Source organism: Rhea americana, unplaced genomic scaffold (genome assembly GCF_003343005.1).
Source record: "Rhea americana isolate MKP2758 unplaced genomic scaffold, rheAme1 scaffold_16, whole genome shotgun sequence".
NCBI classification, from domain to species: Eukaryota; Metazoa; Chordata; class Aves; order Rheiformes; family Rheidae; genus Rhea; species Rhea americana.
Genome location: NW_028185705.1, coordinates 398,912 through 423,912, shown reverse-complemented (window position 1 = coordinate 423,912; position 25,001 = coordinate 398,912). Strand labels below are relative to the sequence as shown.

Sequence of the window (25,001 nt, the reverse complement as noted above, 5' to 3'; positions counted from 1 at the left end):
AAGGGCCTGATCCTGGAGTGCTTTACTTCCAAGAGTCATCCTAGCTCACACAAAATTGTCCAGTGATACTTTCTGTGCTGTAAAACTTGCTAGTTTTCAGATGTTTGTATTAAGGATCAGTCTAATTTTCTCTCAAGGCTTTTAAGGCAATTTTCATCATTTGCATGAATAAAGCAAGAATCTGCAAAACATAGGAATCTAAAATTCAAATGGAAATCCTTTATGTAAAATAAGTGATAAAATCTAGGTGCCTTTGCATGAGAATGATGTCCTTAGGGCTTAGCTTTCTCCAGTGCATTGCTTCAAAGTGTGATACATTTCTGATGGCAGTGTAGTATATTTAACACTAAGTTAACATTTTTCAAAATTTGGGGCCTGTTTTTGCCATTCCTGTTCCATTTTAACAATCCATTTTTTGCCAACAGTAGTGATGCGAACACGTATAAAATACATAATAATAATGGGTCTGCTTTACAGCCTAATGCTAAATAAATACTAGGCCAAGTTAGGTTAGCTTTCCCGTCAGAACGATGCTCCAAAGCAGCAGGCATATCCACATCATCTTTTTCAGTTACTGGTAAATGTAGCGAAGCTCAAGGTGTAGCTATCTCTTTAGCTGATTTTATCCAGTTCCCAGCGAAGCGCGGTGCGTCTCCAGTGGCACCTGGCTGGCCAGCAGCTCAGCGGGCACGGACTGGCCGCAGGGCAGCGGGTCCCTGCTGGCCTTTGCRCAGGTGAGCTGTGGTTGTGCAGTGCTGCCCTGGCAGGCTGCTCGGTGGGGGAAACCCAGCAGGAATCCCCTGCAYGTATCAGCCTGGGATCCAGCGCAGTTGTGTGCTCAGGTCATCTCCRTTAGCCAGGCTCTCCTAGAACCGGCAACAGGACAGTTCACTGGCACCCCAGATCAGTCTGCATTGATATTAATTACGTTGTCCATTAATTAGTTGAATCCTCTGTCTTAACCACTGCCTGATACACCGAATGCTGATGTGATACCTGGCTCGGGGGTAAGCCCAGGTCGTGCCTGCTGTGGCACTGGGCCTGGCAGCCCATCCCTGAGCTTGCCAGCGTGGTGCAGCACGGCTGATGCGTGGGGTGGTTTGACCGAGGGCACTTCCACGGACAGGCKTTTTTTGTAAAATTGTGTTGCACCACAGGGCAGTGGAGACCCAGCTGTAACTGGCATTTACCTAGCCGTGAGGCTCTCCCTTGAGCTGGCCACAGCTGAGCTAGAAGGAGCCGCCATGGAGCTCCTTCTAGGAGCAGGAAATTACTCCAGCGGCCAAATCAAGCAATCAGGAAACCTGTAATGAAAGTCGCTAAATTCATTTCACTTGACGTGATCTTTCCTAGTGTAATAAAGAGATGCATTCTGTGCATTTGTAATACAAGCAATCAGGACAGGGACGTGGGTAGCAAGCCAGCATTTAGCCAACTAATGCTGTTAGTGAGGATGACAGCGCTTGGCTCAGTTGTCATCTCTGCCTGGGAGTTCTGAACCCACGTCTTCCTGGCAAGAAATCTAAGTGTCCAGCTGTATATTCTGAGCTAGTCTTCAAGAGAGAGAGAGACGTGAGTGAGTGTGACCAACCAGAACAGCTTGGATTGTCCGTATGGCATAGCGAATATGGCTGCAAGCCGTGGCAGTGGGCTGGCAGAGACCAAAATGGCATTATTTTGAGAGAATTTTGTTTTTTACTGGAAATACTTACTTGAATCCCAGTTCTCATTCATGTCAAGTTAGAGCATCTCTTACTAAAATCTCTATCTTAATTACTTAATTTGATCTCAGATTTGGAAACTACCAGGTTTCACTAGCCATCTATAAAAGACGTGCATTTTAAGTTAAATCTTATCCTTTGTATTTTAAGGCATCAATTTGCATTCACCTAAAATACTTTCAGAAAGCTTATCAGAAAAGTGAAATAAGAAACGAAACAGTTTCATGTAAACTGTATTTTTATGTTTGACTGGTAGAGCCACAAAGCAGAGATAAAATACGTAAAGTTAGGGTTCTGCATAATAAGCATACCTGTTAGTTTCCCTTATCTTTATAAAGCTCCCACTTGTCATGAGAAGCATTGTGCATCRCTTGTCTTGTCTTGTTCTGCAGAAGTGCTTTTCTCACTCTGCTTTTGTCTCCCAACTGCATTTGCAAGGTGGGAAACTTTGCTGGCATTGTGCTGCGAAAGACCCTGTTGACTAAGTAGTAATTAACCTTCAACCCCTTTAATAGCAGAAGGAAATGAAAGATAATACCTATGTGCCCCTAGATTAAAATGTTGCTAGCACTCTGTGCTGTATGTCAAGCAGATAGTTTGCAGCTTTTGCAATTCCAGCAATACTGGCTTAAGCAGAGGATTTGGGGTTGATCTTCTCTGGTGCAAATCAGCTGTGCTCCTGGGACATGAGCAAAGGAAGAGTCAGATGCTCTGCAGCTCAAACCCTTCTTTCGGACACGGCACCCTGTCAGCAGACAGCTAGGTCCCAGCAGCAGTGCGCYGCTGTTCATCCATGAAAGCCACTGCCATCGAGCAGCCACACTCACAAAATGGCCTGCATAAGAGAGAGCACAGCAAGGTTGGCGCCTGTGTACCACAATCAGTGATGACCTTTTAATGGGAGAAGCAACACCAGCCCAGTTGCCAAACCAGAGCTCAACTGCTGCGCTGACAGAGGTGGAAGGCAGCGCCGGTCCGTCACACTCTTTTTTCCGTTACGCGACATGGGAGGCACAGACCAGCGGAGCTGACTGCTTCTTTCATCTGTTAAATACTGGCTTGGTTAGAAATGAGGAACTTGGAGAAATGGTACCTTGCTGCCAGGCAGCTCATTCTGCATCAGTATGGCCACATCCAGTCTAGTGTAGCCCCATGGAAAATGTGTCGTATGGCAGCGTAGACAAGGCACTGGTGACCAAGGGCGGCTGTGGATGTGCTTTGACTCCCTGGGAGAAATCTGCCTCCTGCTCGTGGGAGGGACTCCCCACGATCTCATGGGACGCTCTGCTGAGCCAGCTCACCCAAAACACCCCATATCCCGAGCAGGCAACTAGAGAGCGCTGAACAGCTCCAGGAAGGGATTTTTGCCTTTGACTGATAGTATCTGCAAAACCACAAGCTCATCGAACTTAGTTATCACACTTCTCCACATAGGATGTGGCCTTAATGAGCACCATCCATCATACACCAGGGAGCTGTGAACATAAGGATCCCATTTTTTTTTCTTGGTGTTTAAAATCTAGGCTTGTTCTTATCTTCTGCTTCTGAAAAGAAAACATCAGTGTCACATATCAAAATAATCCACTGTGTTCCAAAATTCAGAAAATACCATGCCTATCAAATAAATAGTTTTCTATTTGGGGATCCATTTGAAAAATTCTTGCAACATAATGCTTTTTACCTTAAAATAAACTTGCTTTGGCTTACCTTAAAAACCTTCCTTAAAATACATCTTTCCTTCTGCTTTTATAAGATTTTTTCACTGCTGTCAAATGCACGGTGTCTATGGCAACCATCTGCTCCTCCTCATATTGTGAAGATATACAATTATGTTGCTTAACTTAGAGCTTTGTTAACATTCCTATGGGGATCTGTTGCTTTAGTTGCAGAAATAGAAATTAGATTTGGATGGGGAAAATTCATATTCAAACATTTTGATTTGTGAAGTGTAAACTAATAAGCCATTAAACAGTTTCTGTTATTTGCTTCTTTTCTCTTTTCTCCTCTCTTTTCTCTCTTTTTTGTCTTTTTGTCTTTCTCCTTTTTCCCTTTTCTTCTTTTTTTCTTTTTGCTGTGGTCCGAATTCCCTCTTTCTCCATAAAGGTTTTTGTGCGCTCTAGAAGTGAGTCAAAATATTACCATGTATTTTTACCATGCATATGGCTACTTGATTAGACTTTCTGTGAGTTGAAGTCATTTGAGGTAGCTCTTGAACAAAGTATCACTGTAAAATTCTGATATGTTTTGTATATATTAAAGACCTCTTCACTAATGCAGATCTTTTCTAATCTTTTAGAAATGTAATTTCATTTAGTAATACTGCTTATTATATATTCAGTTTTAGCTATGGATCTTGTGTGTGTATATATATGTGTATATATACACAGAGATAATTCATATTAAAACTATGTTACAGAACTGCATCCTTCTCGGACTAAACCAGAAGCTCTGCAGCCATTATTTTAGCAAGCTGTCTTCTGAATTATTAGCAAAGCAACGTGTGGCCTGAATACAAGGCTGAGAACTAGACCCGATTTAATGTCGTTTGTCATTTATGTAGTCCACGGCATTTTCCTGGCCTGCAGAGGCGTTGTCTACCTGCAGATCCTATTTCTAATTTATTTATAAAATAGAAATAATGATTAGCTTATTTAACAAAGATAAAAGTTGATATTCATTTACAAACATTTTGAAGATAAATAGGATGTCTTCCTGTTTATCCTTTAGCCTTTACATGATATATACTTCATTTTCAATTTTTAAAGAGCTATTAAGTTTATTCAATAAATATTTGAATCAGTGCTATTTGTGTCAATACAGTGCAAGTGACTCGCATTGAGTTAGAGGCGATTTACCTGAACATTACTGAGAGGAAAATCAGCTGCAAAGACATAAACACTTTGTAAACTGTCTCCTCTTTAAATGTCTTTATTGAGTATGGGATAAATATACATAGTACCTATGCACATAGAGATAAAGGGATACAGAATACGTATATATTGCAATAACATGGACTGTGAAATATAAAGTGAGGAATAAAACTAGCTAAATAGTGACTACAGAGAAGAACGAGGGGCAACAGTACTACGTAACTGCAAAAAACAAACATCATGTTTAACAGCAGTGCTATGAGATAAATTGAGAAATTGGTCCTACAGAAATGAGGCTTTCAGCAGGATACTGTAGTTGGTTTAGAACCTCGCATTTCAGTGGAATGATGGAGTGGGTCAACCGTAGCCTCCTGATTAGAGCAAGAAGGTGGTTCTGAGGTCTTTCCGGTGACTGCTGTTGGAAGAAATGGCCCAGTTCTCTCTCAAAAACCAAGGGGAAGTGTGATAACTCTTTAAATACATAAAAGATGGGAAGAGAATGGAAAGGTAATGACTTGTTCTCTGGGAGAGGACAAGGCCCAGCTTTGCCGCAGCCAGGAGATACAGATTGAACATTATGGAGACCTGAGCGCTCTGGAGGAGATGGCTTGGGAAGTGGTCAAACCTCTCCCAGAGGATAGTTTTAAGACAGGGTAGACAAAGTTACCTGACAGCTCTGGTGCAAATTGTATAGCTACACTAGGTAACCCCTGGCTCCCTTCTGGCCTTAAATTGGGTGATCTGGTCCAGTGTATTTTTTCATAAGATGGTTGATTGTGCCCTCATGTCCTGACTTTTGATAATATCTGTCATTCACTTCTGATGAAAAGTCAACAGAAACTGAGAAAACACTTTCATTTTCCGATTTTGTGCACTTTTATAGAGACGTGTCTATGCCAAGCATGTTTTTTTATGTTTCTCATAAGGCATTTTATTGCTTCGAGTGGTCTTCTTAATTGGTATAATAGCAGCTGCTATGTGGATAGAACTAGCAAGTCTGGAACATTTATAATTTTATAAATACAGGATTTTGGACAAATGTGGGTAAGGTCAGCATTTTACTCTGCCATTATATTTATTCATGGGGTTTCTCTGTCAGAAATTCAGACTGATTAGCCCTGATTAGGGGAAGAGGAAAATGGGTTTCAAAGGAATCATCCACAATGTGAAATAATTTCCCCACGTGCATGGACTTGCCATGTACATCGATCTTTTTGAAGAGGAACTGTAGAGATTTTGCACGCTTCTTAGCTCACTCACACCTGTATTGCGCTGTCTCTATGCCTTTTAACTTAGGACGATCYTCTTAAGTCCTGAGAATCGTTCTATTTCATCTATCAAGTGTGCTCTCTGAAAAGATAACAAAAAAAAGACTTTTCTTTATATTTGCAGAGTATATTTTAAAAGCATTGCGGGTTCTTTGAATTCTCATCTCATGGTAGTAGTTGTTCTCTGACTCACATATATACTATTTGTTATAATAAGCGCAGATGAATGTCAGCAACATACAAATCTGTGTTCTCTGCATAGTTATTTCAGTGATTTGTAGTGAATTGAAAATAAATTGAAAGTCGGAAAAAAAAACAAAAAAACTTGCCTGGAATTACAAAAAGGTAATTTTTTTTTCTGCTAATCTCTATTATTATATTTTCAGTGTTCCTCTTCTGTAATTCACAGGAGAATTTATACCAGCATTATTGAAATCCAAAGTCAGTCTTCACTCTTTAGATAAATAAAGTGGAGCTGTACTGCAGAGTACCACAGAAATCATATCAGTAAGAAGTTCTTAGGACTGAGCTTTTGAAGTGGCTGTTGGTATCACAAATAACTGATGTGTATTGAAACTCACAGTAGCTTGCAGTGGAAAGGTCTTAGCTCACGTATCTTTGCTTGCAAAGTCAATACAAATGTTTTTAAATGGTTCACAAGGCTAGCATGCAGCATTGTGGCCACAAATCAAAATACCAGTATGAATACTGAGAAACACTGATGGGCCAAAGAATCCCAGTCTGGTGCTATTGAGTTTGGTACAATAATGCTGCCAAACCTCTTTGTGCCACAGGAGTTCAGGCCAGCCTGTGCTGGCTTGGTTTGACTGCTGATTTCTATCTGCTTTGCTCTTTCTGATGCATTTTGCAGAGTGCAATGCTCTGTTGCCTGCATGTTTAGCCCATCTCAGTTAGTTCAGTTATATTTAATGCTTTATCTTTAAATACTACAACCTGTTTCCCGGTCGTTTCATTTGTAATAGTGTCTCATGTGTTATGTCTCCTAGCTCTACATACAAACTACCACACTTACAATATCCATGAACTTAAGTGCTTCAGTCGCCCTGGGGATGCTTTACATGCCGAAAGTGTACATCATCATCTTCCATCCTGAACTAAATGTCCAGAAACGGAAACGCAGCTTCAAGGCTGTGGTAACAGCAGCGACCATGTCGTCACGGCTTTCGCACAAACCTAGTGACAGGCCCAATGGCGAAGCAAAAACAGAACTTTGTGAAAACGTAGATCCAAACAGTAAGTACTTCTAAACCTATCTATTGGGTGTTTGTGTGTTACAGAGACCCTGACCAATAGTTGACTTTTAGGGTCTTAATACTGTCTGACCTCTTCAGTTACAGATTTTTGATGTGTCTCATAATTCTTTTTACATTCTCTATTTTCTCCTCACTTTCTTGAGATGCTCTAGTTGCAGCAACTCCTCACAGAATGTCTGATGGCGGTAGAGTAACTCCTCCTCCTTTCCCTCCTCTATGAATAAGGAAGCAGCAGCATCCTTGAGTACAACCCCATCAGTCTGAACTTACTCCCTGATGTGTCAAAATCTAAATTTCAGGATGAACAACAGGGACAGGTGCCAAGATCATTGTTAGGGATCAAATGGTATTCTCTTTCCTGCCTGTGTTAATCTGAGCCACAGCTATGATTTTAACAGAGTTTATTTGCAAAAATCTCACARACCTTGACGATTCTTATTTAAGTATTTTATCCAATCTTCTGAAAGTTAATGCAGATCTTACCATTGATTTAAAAGGGAAAAAGATCAAAAAGATGTTTCCAGTTTCCTTAACGTGCGTAGCATGGTATGTTTTAACACAAAATTACACACTAAGGCCATCAAATTTGATTTGCATTTGAATCTGGCAGAAGTTGAAGGAGGAGACAGCTGCACAACTTTGTAGCATATTGGAAAGGTTAGGCATGTCTGCAGTTTTTACAAAAACCAAATCTGAATGTGGAGAAATGCCCTTTCCTTGCCTATGTTCCATTCATCCATTTGCTGCTGAAATCCCTGCCACTTCTTGTCTATTAAACTACTGCCTAAATATCTGCCTCAAAGCAGAAAGTCTGCTGTCAAAGCAAAGCGGAAACAACTATCAAATCACTGACACAGCACTTTTCCTCCCTTTATTCACTCACTGAGTATTTTTCTATGATGTCTTATCATGTAGGTATAGAAAATACGTGCTAAATGGAAAAACAGAATTTGTCTTTAGAAATTACAAACTACATTTTTAAAAACGAATGACAGAATTACAAGACTGCAAGGAAATGTTTCTAATAAATGAAGGCTCATATTCTGCCACCTCTAATCATATTGAACAGAACCGTCACTCCAAAATGAAATAAATGTATTTCCTGGGCCAGGATATTACCTAGCAAGAACAAGTCAAATTTCTGTTAGATAATATGGGGCACCGTAAGAAATCCATTCCATTAGCTCTTGTCTCTAAAACTACTTCTTGCTGTGATTGTTGCTACTACTGAGCTCTAATCCTTCAGTGTAGGAATGACTACAACTCATAGAGGTGTCTAGGGAGGATTGCTACACGTACGGCCAAGTCTGAAAAGGCCTCTGAGGATGGAGGGAGAGAAAGAAGGAGGAACAAGTGGAAGGGAGGAGGGAATAGGATTTTGAATTAGGAAAGATAATCTGAGTGTAGCTAGCTGAACTGCATGTTACTAGTTCCTACGGACAAAAGGGTTGAAATTAGTTTCTCCTCAAGAAACACTGTAATCTAAGAATTTCCGCTCAAAATTATGAACAGCAAGAACAACATAAAAGTTTTGATGCTGAAATGCTTGGTGTAAAAATGTAGGTGTTGTCTTGTGGGAATTGCAGTTTGGGGGATTTCATAATCTTGCTTTGCCTTTGTGGTCTCATTATCCTGTGCTGCATTTTAGTGCTGTTTTCAGACTTCTGAAAATCCCCCTCCCGTTTTTTTTTTAATTTCCAAAGAACAGTCATGTTTTATATTGAAAAGGATATACTTTTGTTGAAAAAGAAAGTCAGTTAAAAAGCCGTATTTCTTACAAAACTTCCTTTATTTTATTTTATTATCCAGGGCTATATGCTAGAATGAGTTTTTAAGAGACAGAATCCCCCTGATTGCCATGATGTTTGGTTTCTGCGTTATGATCTGGTCCTTAGTCCTGATTCTGTTAACGCTGATTCAAACATAGTGTAAACTGCATTGGGAGTGAAACCCTCAGAACTTTGCAATTAATGTGCTTGAAAGGAAAAACATTTTCTGTCAATTCTTTTGCTTACATGTCAGCTTCTAAAGCATGTAAGTATGTCTGTTAAATTTAGCCAGTCAGGAAATGTGTAATAGTATTAGTGTATATGCCTTTCCCAAAGACAATTTTTTTTAAAAAAATCATGGTTTGCAAAATGTATTTTATTTTAAATCTTGTGATTCCTTATATACATAATACCACATGTTCATATTATCACATGCATCTACTATTATTATTTCATTTCCTGGACATGTGCATTAATAAAAATTGCTAGAAAATCAAATGAACTAAACTACTACTGTACTTTAAATCCATGTACTTTTAATCTCAGCAGAGGCTACTAGTATAGTTAGTGGGAGCTTTGCTATTGTGTTCAAGAGGCTGTCAATCAGCCCCTTCATCAGCCAACACTCTGCATGAGTGCATGTGTAAGTAATTTATTCTAATACCTCAAATGAGTTGTACTTTCTGGAATTCTAATATTTCAGTTAAAAAATGCTTGTAATTCTATTTTTCAATGGAAAAATTTTAAACAATGCATGGAGGTCAAAAAAGCTATATCATCCAAAGAAAACTCCCGCAATTCCAATGTAATGTTGATAAAGATCTCCATAAAAAATATGATTTTGAATTTTTCACATCAGTTTAATTTCAAAAGGTATTTCACACCTCTGATGGGGAAGTTTTACCAATTGGGAAAGAGGAACTGTGAAAAGAGATTGCCCCAGACTTTCCAGTCAGTGCTAAGCTTTTTTTTTTTTTTATTAAAAAAAATAGAATGTTTTTTCAGCATCTTCCTTTCTAAAATTGCTTTTAATATTAGATCCACTAACCATAACCAATAATTATATATAGAAGAAGATGTGAGCGCAGCAGGCGCGCCTTTTAGCTCTGAGCTGCTGCTCGGAGGGAGCACAAAGATGGGGAAGTGCTRCTTGTTATTTCCGTGTCAGTCTCCTCTGATACTCAGGGTACCAGGCTGAAAGTAAACTGGTTGAAGGATAAGGCCCATCAGCACTGCATTATGCTAGCAGAGTTGCAGATCCAGCTTAGCTCTCAATGTTTTCTTGTAAGTGCGTAAGTACAGTTGGGTTTTCCAGTTTGATTTTCTATTATATTTCTTAGTGATGCTTCTGTTAATGGCTTGCTCAGGTACTGAAGACAGGAGTTGCCATTTCTATTGAAAACATACAAATATTTCATATCTCATAAGAACAGATTTATATTGAGCCACCAGCATAGGATTCATGTACCTCCAAACATTGGGGAATCTTGTGTCTGAACCTAAATTTATGATCCATCCTACTTAAATATCCCATGCCCATGATCAAAAGCAAAATGTGGATTGTTTTACAGAAAAAGTAGCTTGAACAAAACTTCCATATTTTAGCATTAACTTGAAAAGAATACCTAATGACCTTGCTGTAAAACTGGAAGGCCTGTAAATTACCTCAGTGGTCTCCTAAGAACACGTGATACTCTGCTGTGATGCTGAGCATCATGTGAAAAACGCTGCATGCACCAGGCTCTTGGGATTTGCAGGAATTTGCAGCTCAGTAGGAAGGTACTGAGAACTGGAGAGAGCTGGGCTCTGGTGCTGAGGTCTAAAAGTGAATATGAAAGGTGAAACTGCACTAATGTGGGAGGAAAACTATTTGAAATGCCGTCACCTTAAATCCCACCCATCAGGAGGAACAGGGAATCGCTGCGTTACAGATTTTGATTTAGGATGTATTTGAAGTGAGAAATTTCACAAGCTGAGCTCCCCTGCCATGACCTGAGAGAAGTTTCATGCTGAATGGGATATATTAAAGCCAAGCTTTTCTATCTAAAACTATGCTACTTCTGATAATTCTGTTAATCATTCCAGTTTGCCATCTAGTATGTGCATACTTTTACTCATTCAACAGCTTTTTTCTGCTAATACATGTTTGCATCTAAAATGTTTTGCAGCAGATTAAGATAAGCAAAATTTGGTGCACAGCAGCTTACATCCTTGTAACAAATCCGTTTTTCTTTCATGTGTCTTTGGTTGAGTTTCACACTTTGAAAAAACGCTTCTCATCGAGTCTCAAGTTGAACAGATAGCAAGTGCCTCTCCTGTTCAGTAGTGTGTTTCTGCTGCAAGAGCAGAATATCTGGCTTTGATTAAAACATTTGGACCTCCAACCCCTACTTAACTTATATTGAACATTTACATGTAATTACTCCTTTTCCTTAGCAGCTTGCTGTAATTGGTGGCTTTATCAACCACAGCAGCAGCAAAATCAACATCTCTGTTGTTTGGTAACGAGGAGGTTGGGCTTCTCTCAGGCTGGGTGTAGCAGGTCTTGCTGGGAGGGCATTTGCTTTTCAAGCATTTTGCTCTTTAAGAACCCTTGAGGAGCAAAGCATCCTGTATTGTCACGCCTCAAAGTGACATGAGCACCATCTCCTTTCTTAGCATTTTTCAGTTTCTTCTTCATATGGCAGTTTTGATGGTGAAAAGCGCACTAACATGCTAGGCGACTGAGGAAGGTCTGCAGGGTTTGCTCAGAGAGTGCTGCTGACATGTGAAGCGGTGGTTCAGGAGGGCTTGAGGCCGCTACCTCGTCCAGCGTCTGCTGAAATGTGGCCACTTACTGACCTTCTTATCCTGCATTTGCTAGCCAAAGTTTGCTGTGTGCAACTTTTCTGTTGCTCTCAAAGGCACATACTTCAAGCACATAGGGCACAGGGTTCCTGGGGAGTTCAGGAGCTACTCGTCTGGAAAGAGGCTTCCATCGCACARAGAGGCTTAAGACAGTTTGGGACTCAGCAGCATAGGGAGTGTTGGTCTTCTGGTGTTCCTGTTATCAGGCTCCTGGGGAGTTGCATAATTTGTGAGAATGGCTATAGTCAAGTTTACTCACTTTTTTTTTTRCTTTTCACCACTATCATGAAGGAAAGGTCTGAGATCAAGAAGAGTACTGTAGGTTAGCTCATAGTACATAATAGTGAATAGGAGGTGTGAGCATCTCTGTAACCATGTGCATTAAGCAAGGTGACCAGCACCAGTTGGTGAGGAAGAAAGTTCACAGAAGAGGACTGGTTTCTCATGGAGGCTAGCTGAGATATTCTCATTTGTTGAGAAGGGCTAAAGAATGGTGTCACTAGCCAGAAATCTTATCGGATCTGATTTTCAGTAGGATTATAAGTCCGCAGACTTAGAAGTCCGCTGATGCTTTGGGTGGAGGAGGTGTGCTAGGAGGGCACATTCAAGAGGTCCCTTCCAACCTCAACCATTCTGTGATTCTGTGATTCAAGATGCTTTCTTTTCTTTCTCTTTTACATAACATTAAGTAGAAATTCCTTGGCAGTAGATTCAATGATCAGTAGTGAAATGTAATTGCTGCCCATTATCCCCTCCCCCAAAGATATGAACTATTTGCATTTTCCCATTTTAAAATGGTGCTTTCCTGTATATTGAAGTACTGTTAGCATGAACAGATCCAAAATGAAAGCCCTCTCAGTGGGCCTGTCATCTCAGGACAGCAAGAGACTAAGAGCAGAGTGTCAGTCCTCATTTTTCGCCATGTGTTGTGAATATACATTGACTTTGTGGATTCTCATCTGTAAGCTGTGAATAGTGTATACGAAATGTAAACATCTCACATGGCAGCAAGACTTACACACACTGCTATGCAAATGCTACTGTGCCGAGCTCTGTTGTTTTTGTCTGTTCATTCATGTTGATTCTCAGCATCGTGGACATGACATTATGTATTTCATCTTTCTGAGAAAAAACTAATACAGTTGCTGATGATGACGAAGAACCTGAGAGTGACTGCATGGATGAGGAAGGGACTGGGGAGTCTTAAATTAAAGCCAAAATGTTCCAGAGCTTGGTCAGGAGAGGAAAAAAGAATTCAACCAGACCCTCTCATTTGTGAGCAGCTGCTCCTATGTTCAGAGGTACTTGAACTTCTGTGAACTGGTTCATTTATTTCTAGCCCAGAGTTAATTTCATGTAGTGTCATGCTCTAAGCTTTCCACTATCGTGTTTTTAATCTGAGCTCTTCAGTTGGATTAATGTCATGGCCTCAATGACAGGGCAAAACTTGAAGAGTGTATTGTGAACAGACATATTATACATACCAATGTATTTACTTTTCCTGTAGACTGCATACCACCAGTAAGAAAGAGTGTTCAAAAATCTGTTACTTGGTACACTATTCCACCTACAGTATAGCTTTTGCCTGCTTTCCAAAAAGGTAAGGAAAAATCTAGCTTTTTATTACTGTATACTTAAATAACGACTCTCTATCTCTATAAATAAATAAATGAGGAATGTACATTAGTTCACCTACGTTAAAACAAGGATTTACCCTAAAAATTGTTCACACATCCATTATCTGCAGTTCACATTTGAAGAGCCTGTCTTGAAAAGGGAAAACCCAGGACACTGATGTTTTTAATGTGTGTGTGTTCTGCCACTGTGAAGCAGGCCACTGGTGGTCCTCCAGTTCTCTCAGTGGAGGTGGATCAGAATAAAGATTTGAAGATGTAGATATTTGATAACAATTTAAAAAGGAACAAACAAATCATCAAAAGTTTAATTACGGCAATCAGATCTAACAACTAGCAGAATGCTTTTTGAGTCATTTCTAGCAGCAGTACAACCAGGGTTGCCTGGCAGCATAAAAATAATGTAGTGCTAACGTGAGCAATTGTCTTCACTGTAAAATTACGAAGTGTTCAGAAAACAATTTGCAAATTATGCTTTCCACTGTAGGTAATCCYTGTGACCATTCCTGTATAATTACTAGTGAACAATTTTTGAGGGTTTGCTTTTCCTAAGTATTACTGTTGCCTACATGGTGATCTTGTGAATTATTTTTGTATTTGTGACTTCATCAGCCAGGAATTGCTGTTTCTCTAGTGAAATTAAGGGAATGAGAATGCATTTGATATTGGAGGCAAAAACCCTAACAGCCATTAATAAGTGTTTCTCATACCTGCAGTTCTTTGTGTGTGTGTGTGTCTGTCCCCATACTGCTTTGACTGCTTGATGTAGACTTTGCCCATGTATGAACGAAACTGTCACTGTTACTGTGGTAATGCACAATTGATGCTACAAGAAAGTACTGTAGTAGACAAACAGCTTTCAAAAATATTGTTTATCTGCTCCCTAATAGGTGAGAACTTAAATCAACACAGGTAGGAATGTTGCTTGAGTTGAGTCTTGGAGTCAGAAGTAAAAAAATACTAATACCCTTAGCTGGTGTAAATTGCCTCAGCTGCAGTTTCAATTCGAGTTGACTTCTTGTGAAGTGGTCAGATTGCTTTATTTGAATCATTCCCATTATTATAACTTACAGAGCTTAAATAGAAAGCCTTATTTAAGGTATGAAGCTCTGTATGAACGTCAATAGCATGACTTGCCAGAAGGCCAGAGTCAGTAAGGTCAGCAGCAGCTAGTACTGAAGGRATTATAACAAAGTAGCTGGAGAGGACCAGGGGCCACTCCAAGTATTACTGCAAATCAAATGTGAAAGAGTAAAGGGCAACTATATGGAGATGAAATTGCTAAAGGAAAGAGATTAGAAGAACAGGAGAAAGTAAGATAGAAGAAATTGTAAATCTTAGGTGAAATCACTTTTTATTCTTTAAAATTAAAAAAGTTTAATATTTTAAAAGTATTAGATCATACAGATTTCTAAAAGCATATTTTACTATGTAATGTTCTTGTATAATGTAACAAATTGATACCTGCAAAGGCACGCATATAGTTTTGTCATCCAAGTCCTATAAACTATATCAGCTATTCAAATGCTTTAGGCAGATTTTAAAATTTGGGCACACAAAACTAAGAAAAATGCTGTGGGTGAGGATAATTTGGGCCTGTGATGTTTTTTCTCGCTCCAGAGTTGTTCTGCACCAGGTGGTCTTTTCCATTTCTCACCCATTAGTGTTTCTTTTCCATCTGGGCTGATTGCTGTAGCTGTGGTTGCTACATTTTGATTTGTTCTTTCAGGAGTTAAAAACTGAAAACAGCGAGAGAAAATCTACCATATTAAAGGGAAGGTAACAATGCTAGGAAAACATTAACTTAGTTATGAAAAACAACATTTGTTTGGCTAGTAACAGATTTGTATTTAGATATGAAAGCAGTACTTAAACTGTTACTTGACTGCTAGTTTATGCTATGTGATGCACGGAAAGATGCATTTATAATGTTTTAAAATTGGTTCCTGAGAGTGACAAATGAGACATCTTTACTGTTGAGACTGATGAAAATACAATGCTTGAGACCTCTGTATGGTACCTGGGTGAAGGAAAAAATTGTCCATCGCCTGAATAAGGTGAAGAAACGCCAAGTATTTTTGTAGAGCTATGGAGGAACATTTTGCTCTGCGGAAGTATCTTATTTGCTGCAGTTTTCTCCTGATCCATTTCCAAGCAATATATTTACAGGTCAGGAGGAAAAGACCTGGGTTCAGCTCCTCAGGCTTTCCAGGCCTCCACAGTGACCCGGGCAAGCGCCGCCAGGCCTGTGCTCCCTCTGCGCACAACCTCTCCCGCTGCATCGGCAGCGGCCACGGGGTGCTCGAGTGTCGCAGACGCCCGGCACTGGGAGAGCTGCCTTTTACACGAAGCAGACTGATTGCACCAGTGAGGCTCTCAAACAGTCCTGGTCGTACTGGAGTGACAGTGGCTCAGCCATAATCCCAGGCAGGGTCTCTTGCTTCCCAAGGCCTGGGTGCAGTGTGCTGCCCCAAGAGATTTTCAGTTGTTTTACAAGTCATTTTTTGCTGAATCTGTATGCAGAAGAATTTCTGTGGTGATTGCACAGTATTTAGATCATTTGAAAGGTATGTGCAGCAGCATGTTGCTTCAAGTCGTTACATTTCGTGGAGCATATATTTTCTGGAATACATTTATGCATCTATTTAGATTATGCTGTAATGAAGAGATCATGATGTGAGCTGTGATGGTATCAAACCAATCTGTGGCGTGTGCTGAGAGAGGTGGATACTTTGAGGTACCCTATGGATAGTTGTACCAAGACTTTTCCAGGCCTCTCTCTCTCCCTTTGGAGCACAACTCATGGGCAGCCCTGGGCAGCCCCAGGTGTCCCCCCACCCCGCTCCATCCTGCCGAATGCTCACTGGGCACTTGACAGCTCTTTGAAGGATTAGGTCCAAATTGTGTGATGTTCTGTAGCTCGTCATGCCGTAGAGTATGCAGTATAGAACAATTATTTTCTGGATTGAAGCCTCATTTTCATTTTAAATCTGGCTGGTTTCTTGCTGAGAAATAGTGCTCTGTGTTTAACCTCACTTGAAGGATTTTCTGTTCAGTGGAGACTGCTAAGAAATGAGGATATGCAGTCAAAATTGATAAGTGAAAAACTTTGACAGGCCTTCACTGCATCTATTTTTATTCTGGAGTAGCTTACTGAAAAACTAAACATTTTTCATAAATTTCTTCTAACAATGATGGGTTTGTTTTAAAAGTGCTACACACAGATACATCCAAATGCCAACAACATCCCAGGTTAGTCCCTAATATTTATTTTCTTGTTTCCAAAAATGCACTTTAATGGTGCATCCACCGTGGCCAACAGAGTTATGCTTTCAGTGCGTCCATCACAGTGCTCCACTAGCACATGCTTAGGAAATAAAATGCCAGTTGTGTTTGTGGTCTGAAGAGCCGGGCTTGCATTTGGTCAGTAGAGTTGCGCTGGCATTTTTAGTGGGCAGTTTTCTCAGCTCATTGTGGGATGAGTCGCGGGAGCTGAACGGAAGGTGAATTGGGTGTCGCTCTCAACCAGCGCCGGCTGGGGCGCGTCCAGGCCCCAAAGCGTCCGTGTCTCCTCGCCGCAGCGGGCAGGGTCAGGGCAGCGACGCTGTGCGTCGCCCTCCTGCATCCGCAGTGGCAGCCACTGCGGTGTGACAGCGCTGGGGCTGCCTCCGTGGAGTCTGCCCGGAAAACTTGACCCAGAGCATGGATTTCACAGGATAACAGAAGGGCGTGAGCAAAAATTGTATGCTCCAGTTTGCTTCCTTCTTTAGGAGCTCTTTCAGTCCTAAGTGTTTTCCATCCTTTCTGCTTGGACGCTTGAATCCCACTGAACAGCGTGTCCCCCCCAGTTTCCTCCAGTTGGAGGGAATGAGAGTCCTTAGAGCTGCCTGTAACTTGGTCTCAGGGTTGAAAGTTGCCTAAGGACGTTCTTGTACAGTAGCTTGGTTTTACATTTTGTTTTCAGCTACTGTTTGCTGCAGAAGCTCAGCATTTTTCCTGTGGTTCTCAACTGATGCTTAACCTGCTATTTGCACATGGTGAGAAGGACTAAGCAACACCTGGGAAACCTAGGGGACATCTATTTTCATTGTTTCTTCTTTCATATACTGTATGTGTTGCTAAATGGTTGTCTTGGAGGAAATAAAACAGCATTTGAGGGTGCTGGCTGGAAGGGATGATGCAGTTACTGTGGCTCGGAGCAGCGAAGATTTACTCACGTACGTCAYAGATCAGCAAGAACTCCCTGAGCTCTGCAGCACAACGGGCAGCTTGTTAGTTCACTGAAAGATAGGATTTGATGCTTCTTCTTGCCTCATCTTTATCCTGTTACCTGACTACTGCACTGTCCTAAATGATGCTGTTTGTAAGGCCAGTGAAGGTCTCATAAAAGAGAGAAACACTGAAAGACTTGCTTTGTTTCCTCTCGGAGTGCTAGAGAAATACTGCTGAACAATCATTGGGCTGCACTTAAAATTTGAGCAAAAATGTGTTGGCAAAGGACTATACTGTCATTTCTATTAGCAAAGTTTGAAATCTTTTTCATATTATTGATTCCTGCTCCCGAATGTTAACTCCTGTTTTTGCATATCTTTGGATAAGGTAGTTTAATAAAACAATTTTGCAACTATTGTGCCACACTGTAGACCATAGGTGCATTTTTTTATTTTCCATTTTCTACAGTTCAAAGGTGATTTCTCTCCCTCTCCTTATAATTGCTATGTACATTTTTCCTGAGCTGCTTCTCAAGCACGCACTAATCAATCTCCAGTTCTTTTTTTTTTTTTTTTATTTTTCACCTGCTTCAAAAGCTTCTCTGATGTGCATACATTGATCAAGAGATGTGAACAGGTCTCTTCTATGCAAAATTAAGTGGCTTGCAAGCCATTACTTTTGCAAATTTCAGCTGGCAACTGTATTTATTCCAGAAATCACTTAAGCAGTAGCACGTATTTTGAAAGCAACAACCCAGCAACATTAGGTGAGATTGCACAGTGTTCAATATTGTACAYGCTAAGAGGTATCCATGATGAGACTGGTTTTCACAAATTTTACACTAGGATAAATTTACTGGTTTGGTATTCACTTATTTGTTTTTTAAAATTAAGTACTTATACAGATCCAACTTCTAAGGTAGATGAAGATAGATACACAATATTCTGATTTGCTACTGTAGTCCTCTTTAGGTGATAAAGACCTACAGGATATATTTGATTTACATTGAAGTGTAGATATGTTAGTTGCTACCCCTAAACATAGACTGTCGCCTAAGGATGCCCCAGTGTATGTACATTGGTAGGTTCTTTGTTTTTTTCTTAGTGTTTAGACAGGTATAAAAGAAAGGGTGCCAGGCTGGACTAAAAAAGCCTTAAGTCCACTGTGCTGGATAGAAAATACAATTTCATGGGCTGTGAAGAGTGATGAGTGAAAGTTAAATGAGGGACTTTTATTCTCAGAGTATGATTCCTCTTTTCCTTCTGTGATTCACATTTGCACGTTCAGTTTACATTTTAATTTCTGCTAGTGTTTTCAGGTCTCAGTATCTAATTGAATCAATGTTTTCTTTCAGGTTTTATTTCTCCTTGATAGCATCCTATTGCCCAGCAGCCAAGAAAGTGCCAGAAATTGTTCTTTCTCCAACCACTTTTTGAGCGATACAAGTGATTTTGCAATTTTTCTCCTAGCTAATGCAAGGTTAGACTTCTCTTATGATATTTCAAGCTYTGAAGGGTTTCCATCACGATGGATACATACTTCTCAAGCCATCACAGGATATTGTATGGCTGACAGCAGTATGTGTTGTTTAAAGCTTTAATTTAAACCTCTCATAAATAAGTCAGTTGCAAATATTACTTAAATGAGGCCTAAAGTTAGGTCAGGTGAAGCCAAGTCTGACTTTCTGGATCTGTTAAGCACAGCTGGACTCCAGTTGCTTAGGAGGTTTTTTTTAAGTTACTGATATTATAGGACAAAGAAATTGTGTTGGAAAAATTCCGTGGGCGCCAATAACCAGTCAGTAAATACTGTAAGACCCTCTAGAACTTGCAGCCTGTAGACATGATGTGGTTCTCACGGAGTCTCTGGTAGGTTCCCTGTTTCTTAAATGTTTTGGGATTGGGTTTCTTTCTTCTTATGTCTCAAAATAACTAATATTGATGGTGCACTTTAATACATTCATGTAATTGCATGCTCCCAATTATTTGCACAGACTGTCTCACATCTTTCATGATTTATATGCTTCAAGACTTGTAAATATGCAGGAAAATGGCAGGTTTTTTCTTCTGTTCAAACCTGAAATTCTTTATGCATTTAAATTACGATCTACTAGTATGAGATTTGAACAATGCTAATTAAAATACACTGTTATTGACTACAAAGAGCTTTGAATATTAAAATCTAGCTAGCTTAATACATGTCTTTGAGACAGTAATAATATTAATATTACTTTCTTGTTCCATTGTTCTCTGGGTATTTTCTGTTTTTTGAGGAGGATTCCTTTTTGTCCCCTAGGAAATCTGGAGGAAGAGTGGGCTGTAAATCTTGCATACACTATATACCTCATGGACTAGACCAGCTCTTGTTTTTTTGCCTGATAAACTCTTAGTAGTGCTGAGTTATCTCTTCAACTAATTTATCGGTTCTTACATCCTCTCAGGGAGAATTTGCCAAATTCATAAATTATAATACTAGTGAAAAGACAAAGACTTTCGGCTCTCTTGTCGTCCATGTATTTATAATTAATCTCTTTTTCCTGAGCAGAGTTAATGTCACCTTGGCAGGACAAACTTTATACTATTCTCACCTGGTAGCTTCATATAGTCTTCCAGATGTGCTCTCATCCTCGTAGATGCTAAGATGACTCAGATAATGTGTTGTAGGATTATAAAATAAGACTTGACATTCTAGTCTTAATTTCACTGAGTCACTGGAATATCCCCAGACTAAGGTGCTGTAATATTTGAAGAATTTTTTTTTCCCCTCTACACTTGCAATAGGAAATACTGTAATTTGTATTTTGTAGCTTTCAGCATGTTGTGCTTTTTTAGTTATTATTGCTACTATACTTTAAAAGTTTCCCCAAGTGTAGCCAAGTTTTCTAAACTCAGGTGCAAAAGCTGACTAGATATTAAAAAGAACTCTTCCAAGCCTGGTAAAGAATTAAAAACTCAGATGCACAATGTTGTCTTGCCACGGAGGGTGAAAGTCAGAACAGTTTGACTCTTGAGTAGCTAGAAAAGAGATTTTAAGAGAGAACGACTAATGTCATTTAAGTCAAAGACTGAAAGAAGTGTACTTTGTTTTGGCGTCCAAGCTAGGAAGAAAGCTAAATTTGAGATTTTCCAATTTACAATCTTCACAGATTTTCTGGATTCATTCACAGTTTCTGATTTAGAGTGCTGGACGTTTTGGGTTTTTTTCCAGCCATTTTAGTTTGTCTCTAGTCAGTCAGTTAATTGAATTTATTAATTAAAGGCTTTTGTTTATGAACAGGGAGGTTTGCTTATGATAAAATTTACTACTTCTCACTTTCAGAGTATTTTCATAGCGTTGCCATTTAGATCCCCATTCAGCGGCCTCTAAAATATCTATGATATAGAAATGGTGGTAACTCATTTTATCAATGGTGTAAATGAATGCTGTCCAGGCTCATCTTTTTCAGAGGCCCAGAAATGTTTAGCCAGGAATATTACACTTTCGGAGTGGTTTTCCCCTCTGGATGATTTTTCTGGCTGCTGTTTGGAAGATTGCTGGAAAAGTGAATAAGGTCCAAGAACTTATTTTCTTTCCCGGGTGTCTCTAGCAGAGTTACAGAACAATTAATAAGACACTAGTACAATTCAGCGGTTTCTCAGTGGTCCTCCCATGTCTCCAAAGCCGTTCCCCCAGCCCTGGGCAGTGCCTGCAGCCGATCTGAGCTGATGTCAGGCAGGTAACGTCAGGCCGGTGGTACCAGGCAGCGATTCCTTTGCCTGCACATATCACTCCATCCAGTTCTGTCTAACAACAGCCAATAACAAATGCAGCAAGAGGCAGATTCTATTTTTTATTCATCAAAGCAACGTTTAATATTTCCCTTTTTAYTTATTAAAAAACATTTTAAAAGTTCTGGGCTGAATTAAAACAGCTATGAAGAAGCACTGTTTCTGTTCCTGTGAAATGGTTTTACAGACATCAGATCGATAAMAGCTGTCATATATAGGAGGAAATAAAGGGCAGTGAAATGAATTCAGATATTTTTAGGACATCCAGCATCTGGTGTAAAGGTGAATAGCTTATATTTGCAATGAAGAGCTATATAGATGATAAGGTTAGGTGCAAAACCTGTATTAAATGAGTGACTTAATTTTTTTTCCTTCAGATATAAAACAAAGTCTCTTCATATCTGTCATTGAAGTAACAGGATTAAGTGTATGTGATAGTGAAGTTCAATCAACAGCAAATCCAGAAGCATGTCTGGTCTGGGAACGCGCACTTTCTTTTTCCCTGTAGAGACCAGAATCCTGGCTCTCTGCAAATGCGTTTTGAAATGGCTGTGGGCCGGGCACAAAGCCTGYGGCTTAGGACTCAGATTACTGAAACCGTCTTGGGGGAAGCGGGGAGGGAGGAAGCTTCTTTTGTGTTGTATCTAAGTACGGCTCATCCATGTGGAATTTCTGCTTAGCTTGCTACCTAAAAAAGAAACTCCAGCCCTTCTGTTCGGGAGGACGGGAGGTACCCAGAGTCCTCGTTGCTGTTACAGATGCAGCCCCGCCTAAAAACTGAGCTTTCGGAAAGCCTCCTCGCTGGCCAGACCGACTGGAGAAGAGGGCAGAGTCCTTTACCCGTGGCTGGCAGCGAGCGCGCAGCATACGTGGAGCGCATTCGCTTAGGGGCGCGGGGAGCGGAGTCCTGTCCTGGCCGGGGGCCGTGCGGGCCAGGGGCTGCGGCTTCCTTCTCGCGGTGCCAGCAGCCTCCTTGGGTATCAGCTGCTGCGCAGGCCTCGCGGGTTACGCCCTGAGAAGTACTTTAATAACCCAGCTCTGCTTTCAGTCCTTAGGGTTGCTACAGTCACTTCAGTTCAGTGTCAGATTTGCTGTATTATATCACGACAAATCACCCGTAGCCCAGGCACTGCCGAGGTAAGGTTATGGCAGTCTCTGTATCATGCTCAGACTCTCTGAATTGGTCCCCCAGTGATGTCCCCAGTTATTATAAATAAAGCTTGTGTTTGTGAACATAAGTTTGGCCAGATGAGTTGAAGGCTAGCCTGAAGAGCCACTTCAGATAATCACTTTAACTTGCTTGTTTAATTAGTGAACAGTAAGAAATAGCTTGTGGGAATGAAGTTAATTTCGTATTAATTCTCATGCATTCTATTGATACCCGATGGACTCAGAACTGTAACTGAACAGAGAAGGAAAGAAGGCATTTGGGAGCATGGCAGATCCTGGGACCTCCCTGCTGCAGCTTCTGTGACGTTTCAAAAGCTGAAAAATTCTAGCAGAGCTCTGATGGCATCTCCATCAACTGCTCCAACTTTGGTGAACTTTTAACAGTATGATAAGAATAGCCGCAAAAGCCGTAATGGCTCAGGGCAAAGTTCTCTATTTCAAAGTGGTGTCTTTGTGTCTTTCTCTTAGATTAATGATATGACTTTCAATTTGGTAGAATCCTGTCTGTCCTGGGACAACTCATGCTTAAAAGAAAGCAGGTATGGAAGTGTTTCCATGGTTAGGAAAAACCAGTTGCACTGAGTTGGTTGAAAGAAACTATTTGTTGTTCACAAACCAACTGAAAATTTAGTAAGGACTTTCCATAAAACTAGTAGTAATAATAGAGTAAAAAGTTCAGGAAAACAGAAAACAAGCAATATCGCAGGTAAACAAAGTTGTCAAAGTAAAGATTGGAATCCATTCACTTTTCCATGTCACGTGATTTCAAGCACAAAGAAAACTTAAAACATTTTATAGATATGAATAAAAAAAATCTGTGGTACAAAATCATGCTGTGTTGAACAGTGGTAAGTCAGCAGGATTAGAAAAGAATAGTGGCTGCCACAAATTGAAATGCATCCTAGCAACTGCACATCAGTTGTATCCCTGTTTACATGATAGCTCTAATTCCTCTAGTCAAGAACTGGTATTACAAGTATTTTGTTTCGTTCAATAATGCAAAGATACAATTGTCATAATATTGTGCAAGTTGGTTCCTGCACACAGTTGTGCATTTTTGGTAATTTTACCCAAGTCTTGAGATATTATGTCTTTGCTATGAGAAAGAAGTTGATACAGAAATCTCAGAGTAGTGCTTTGAAATGACTGTGCTGATGAACTAAAGGAACATATGAGTTAAAAAGAGTGTGAGATACTGCTGAGCATTTGTCACTGACAGAAGATAATACTCTAAAATGAGATAGACATTATTTAACACTGACACGGATAGCAAATACAGGAGATAGTTGTGCAGCAGGGCCTGGCTGGCTTGTTGTTTTCTTTCGTTTTTTTGCACCAGTAAGCAGCACCAAAAAAAAAAAAAAAAAAAAGGCACATAAGAAATCAGGTCTTTCTCCCTGTTTCTCTCTTCATGCAAATGTGCACCATTTTCACACAACATCTCTGGAACACGTCACTGCTTTTTTCTTTATTGGCTTCAGCAAAGAAAATGTGTGTCTTTTCCCAGTGATCTATGCTGTTATATTAGAGAGGAGAGCATCCTTTTATTCATGAAAACAGGTATTTGGACTTTTGGGTGAGAGTGTTGCTTCTGAATCCTCTATCTGACAGTAAGAAAAAAAAAAGACATGTTTTTATTTTCCAATCATAGTACAAAAAAAAAAGGAGAGAATTAGATTAATGGCTAGATATATGTAAATGCTCCTGAAACACAACTGAAATGTATAAAAGAAGGGTGTTCCAGGCTCTAGATGTGATACTTCACTCAGTTAACTCCTCTGTTAACGCAGAGCATTGAGCCTTATTGAGAGAAGTCTGGCATTTTATCCCATGAGCTTGCTCTTCTTACTGCTCCGTGGAAAAAGAAAAAGAGATAAGTTGCCATAGTTACATCACTTGTCATGATGCTTATTGTGGCTGGGCAGTAAAGAGTCTTATATTGAATCAATACTTTTATTAAATGTTAATGTTTTCAAAACTAACTGAAATCAAGGCTTTCTGCAAACAAAACGTTGATTGCAGCAAAAATGTAATGTTTAACCATGCAGCTGAAGCTGCAGTTTTGTTAGATACGCTGTAATACAGAATATACACCACGATTAACTTACCGGTGAATTTAGTCTCATGGCAGTTCATGAACATTCTTGATTTTTTCTATTAAGATATTTGTTACTTGCAACTCTTTGCCAAAAAGTTTGAGCAGGCGAACTTCCAGAAAAGGGAGGAAATGCCCTTGTGCGCTGAGGAAAGGTACGCCGCAGTAGTACGGTAGTGCTGTGTGTGTGACAGCAAATGGCTCGTAGCGGGGCTGTCTCTGTGCTGCCCAGAGCCCTGCTTATCTGATGCCACAACCAGGGTATTACCTTGGCGGTGCCGGGCAGCCCTAAGAGATCTCCTGGGCGCAGCGGCCCGGACGAGGGTCTCCGTGAGCGCCCCCGTGCTGTGCGCGCCGCCGGGCGAGCAGTGGCC

The 25,001-nt window shown here is 40.2% G+C and overlaps 1 protein-coding gene across 3 annotated transcripts in view; it reads left to right on the top strand.

Annotated features, from left to right (window-relative positions):
• The window catches only part of GRM7 (glutamate metabotropic receptor 7), a 359,963-nt gene that overhangs the window by 291,070 nt on the left and 43,892 nt on the right, over positions 1-25,001 (top strand). For 2 of the 3 annotated variants that reach the window (XR_014895237.1, XM_085300020.1), the window contains exon 9: positions 6,867-7,113. Coding sequence is in view for 2 of the 3 variants with exons in the window: in XM_085300020.1 (XP_085156146.1) it covers positions 6,867-7,113 (247 nt within the window). In the remaining variant the exon portion in view is untranslated. Of the gene's footprint in view, positions 1-6,866; positions 7,114-13,256; positions 13,328-25,001 lie in introns of those variants that run through there. The other variant, XM_085300019.1, reaches the window with a different exon arrangement.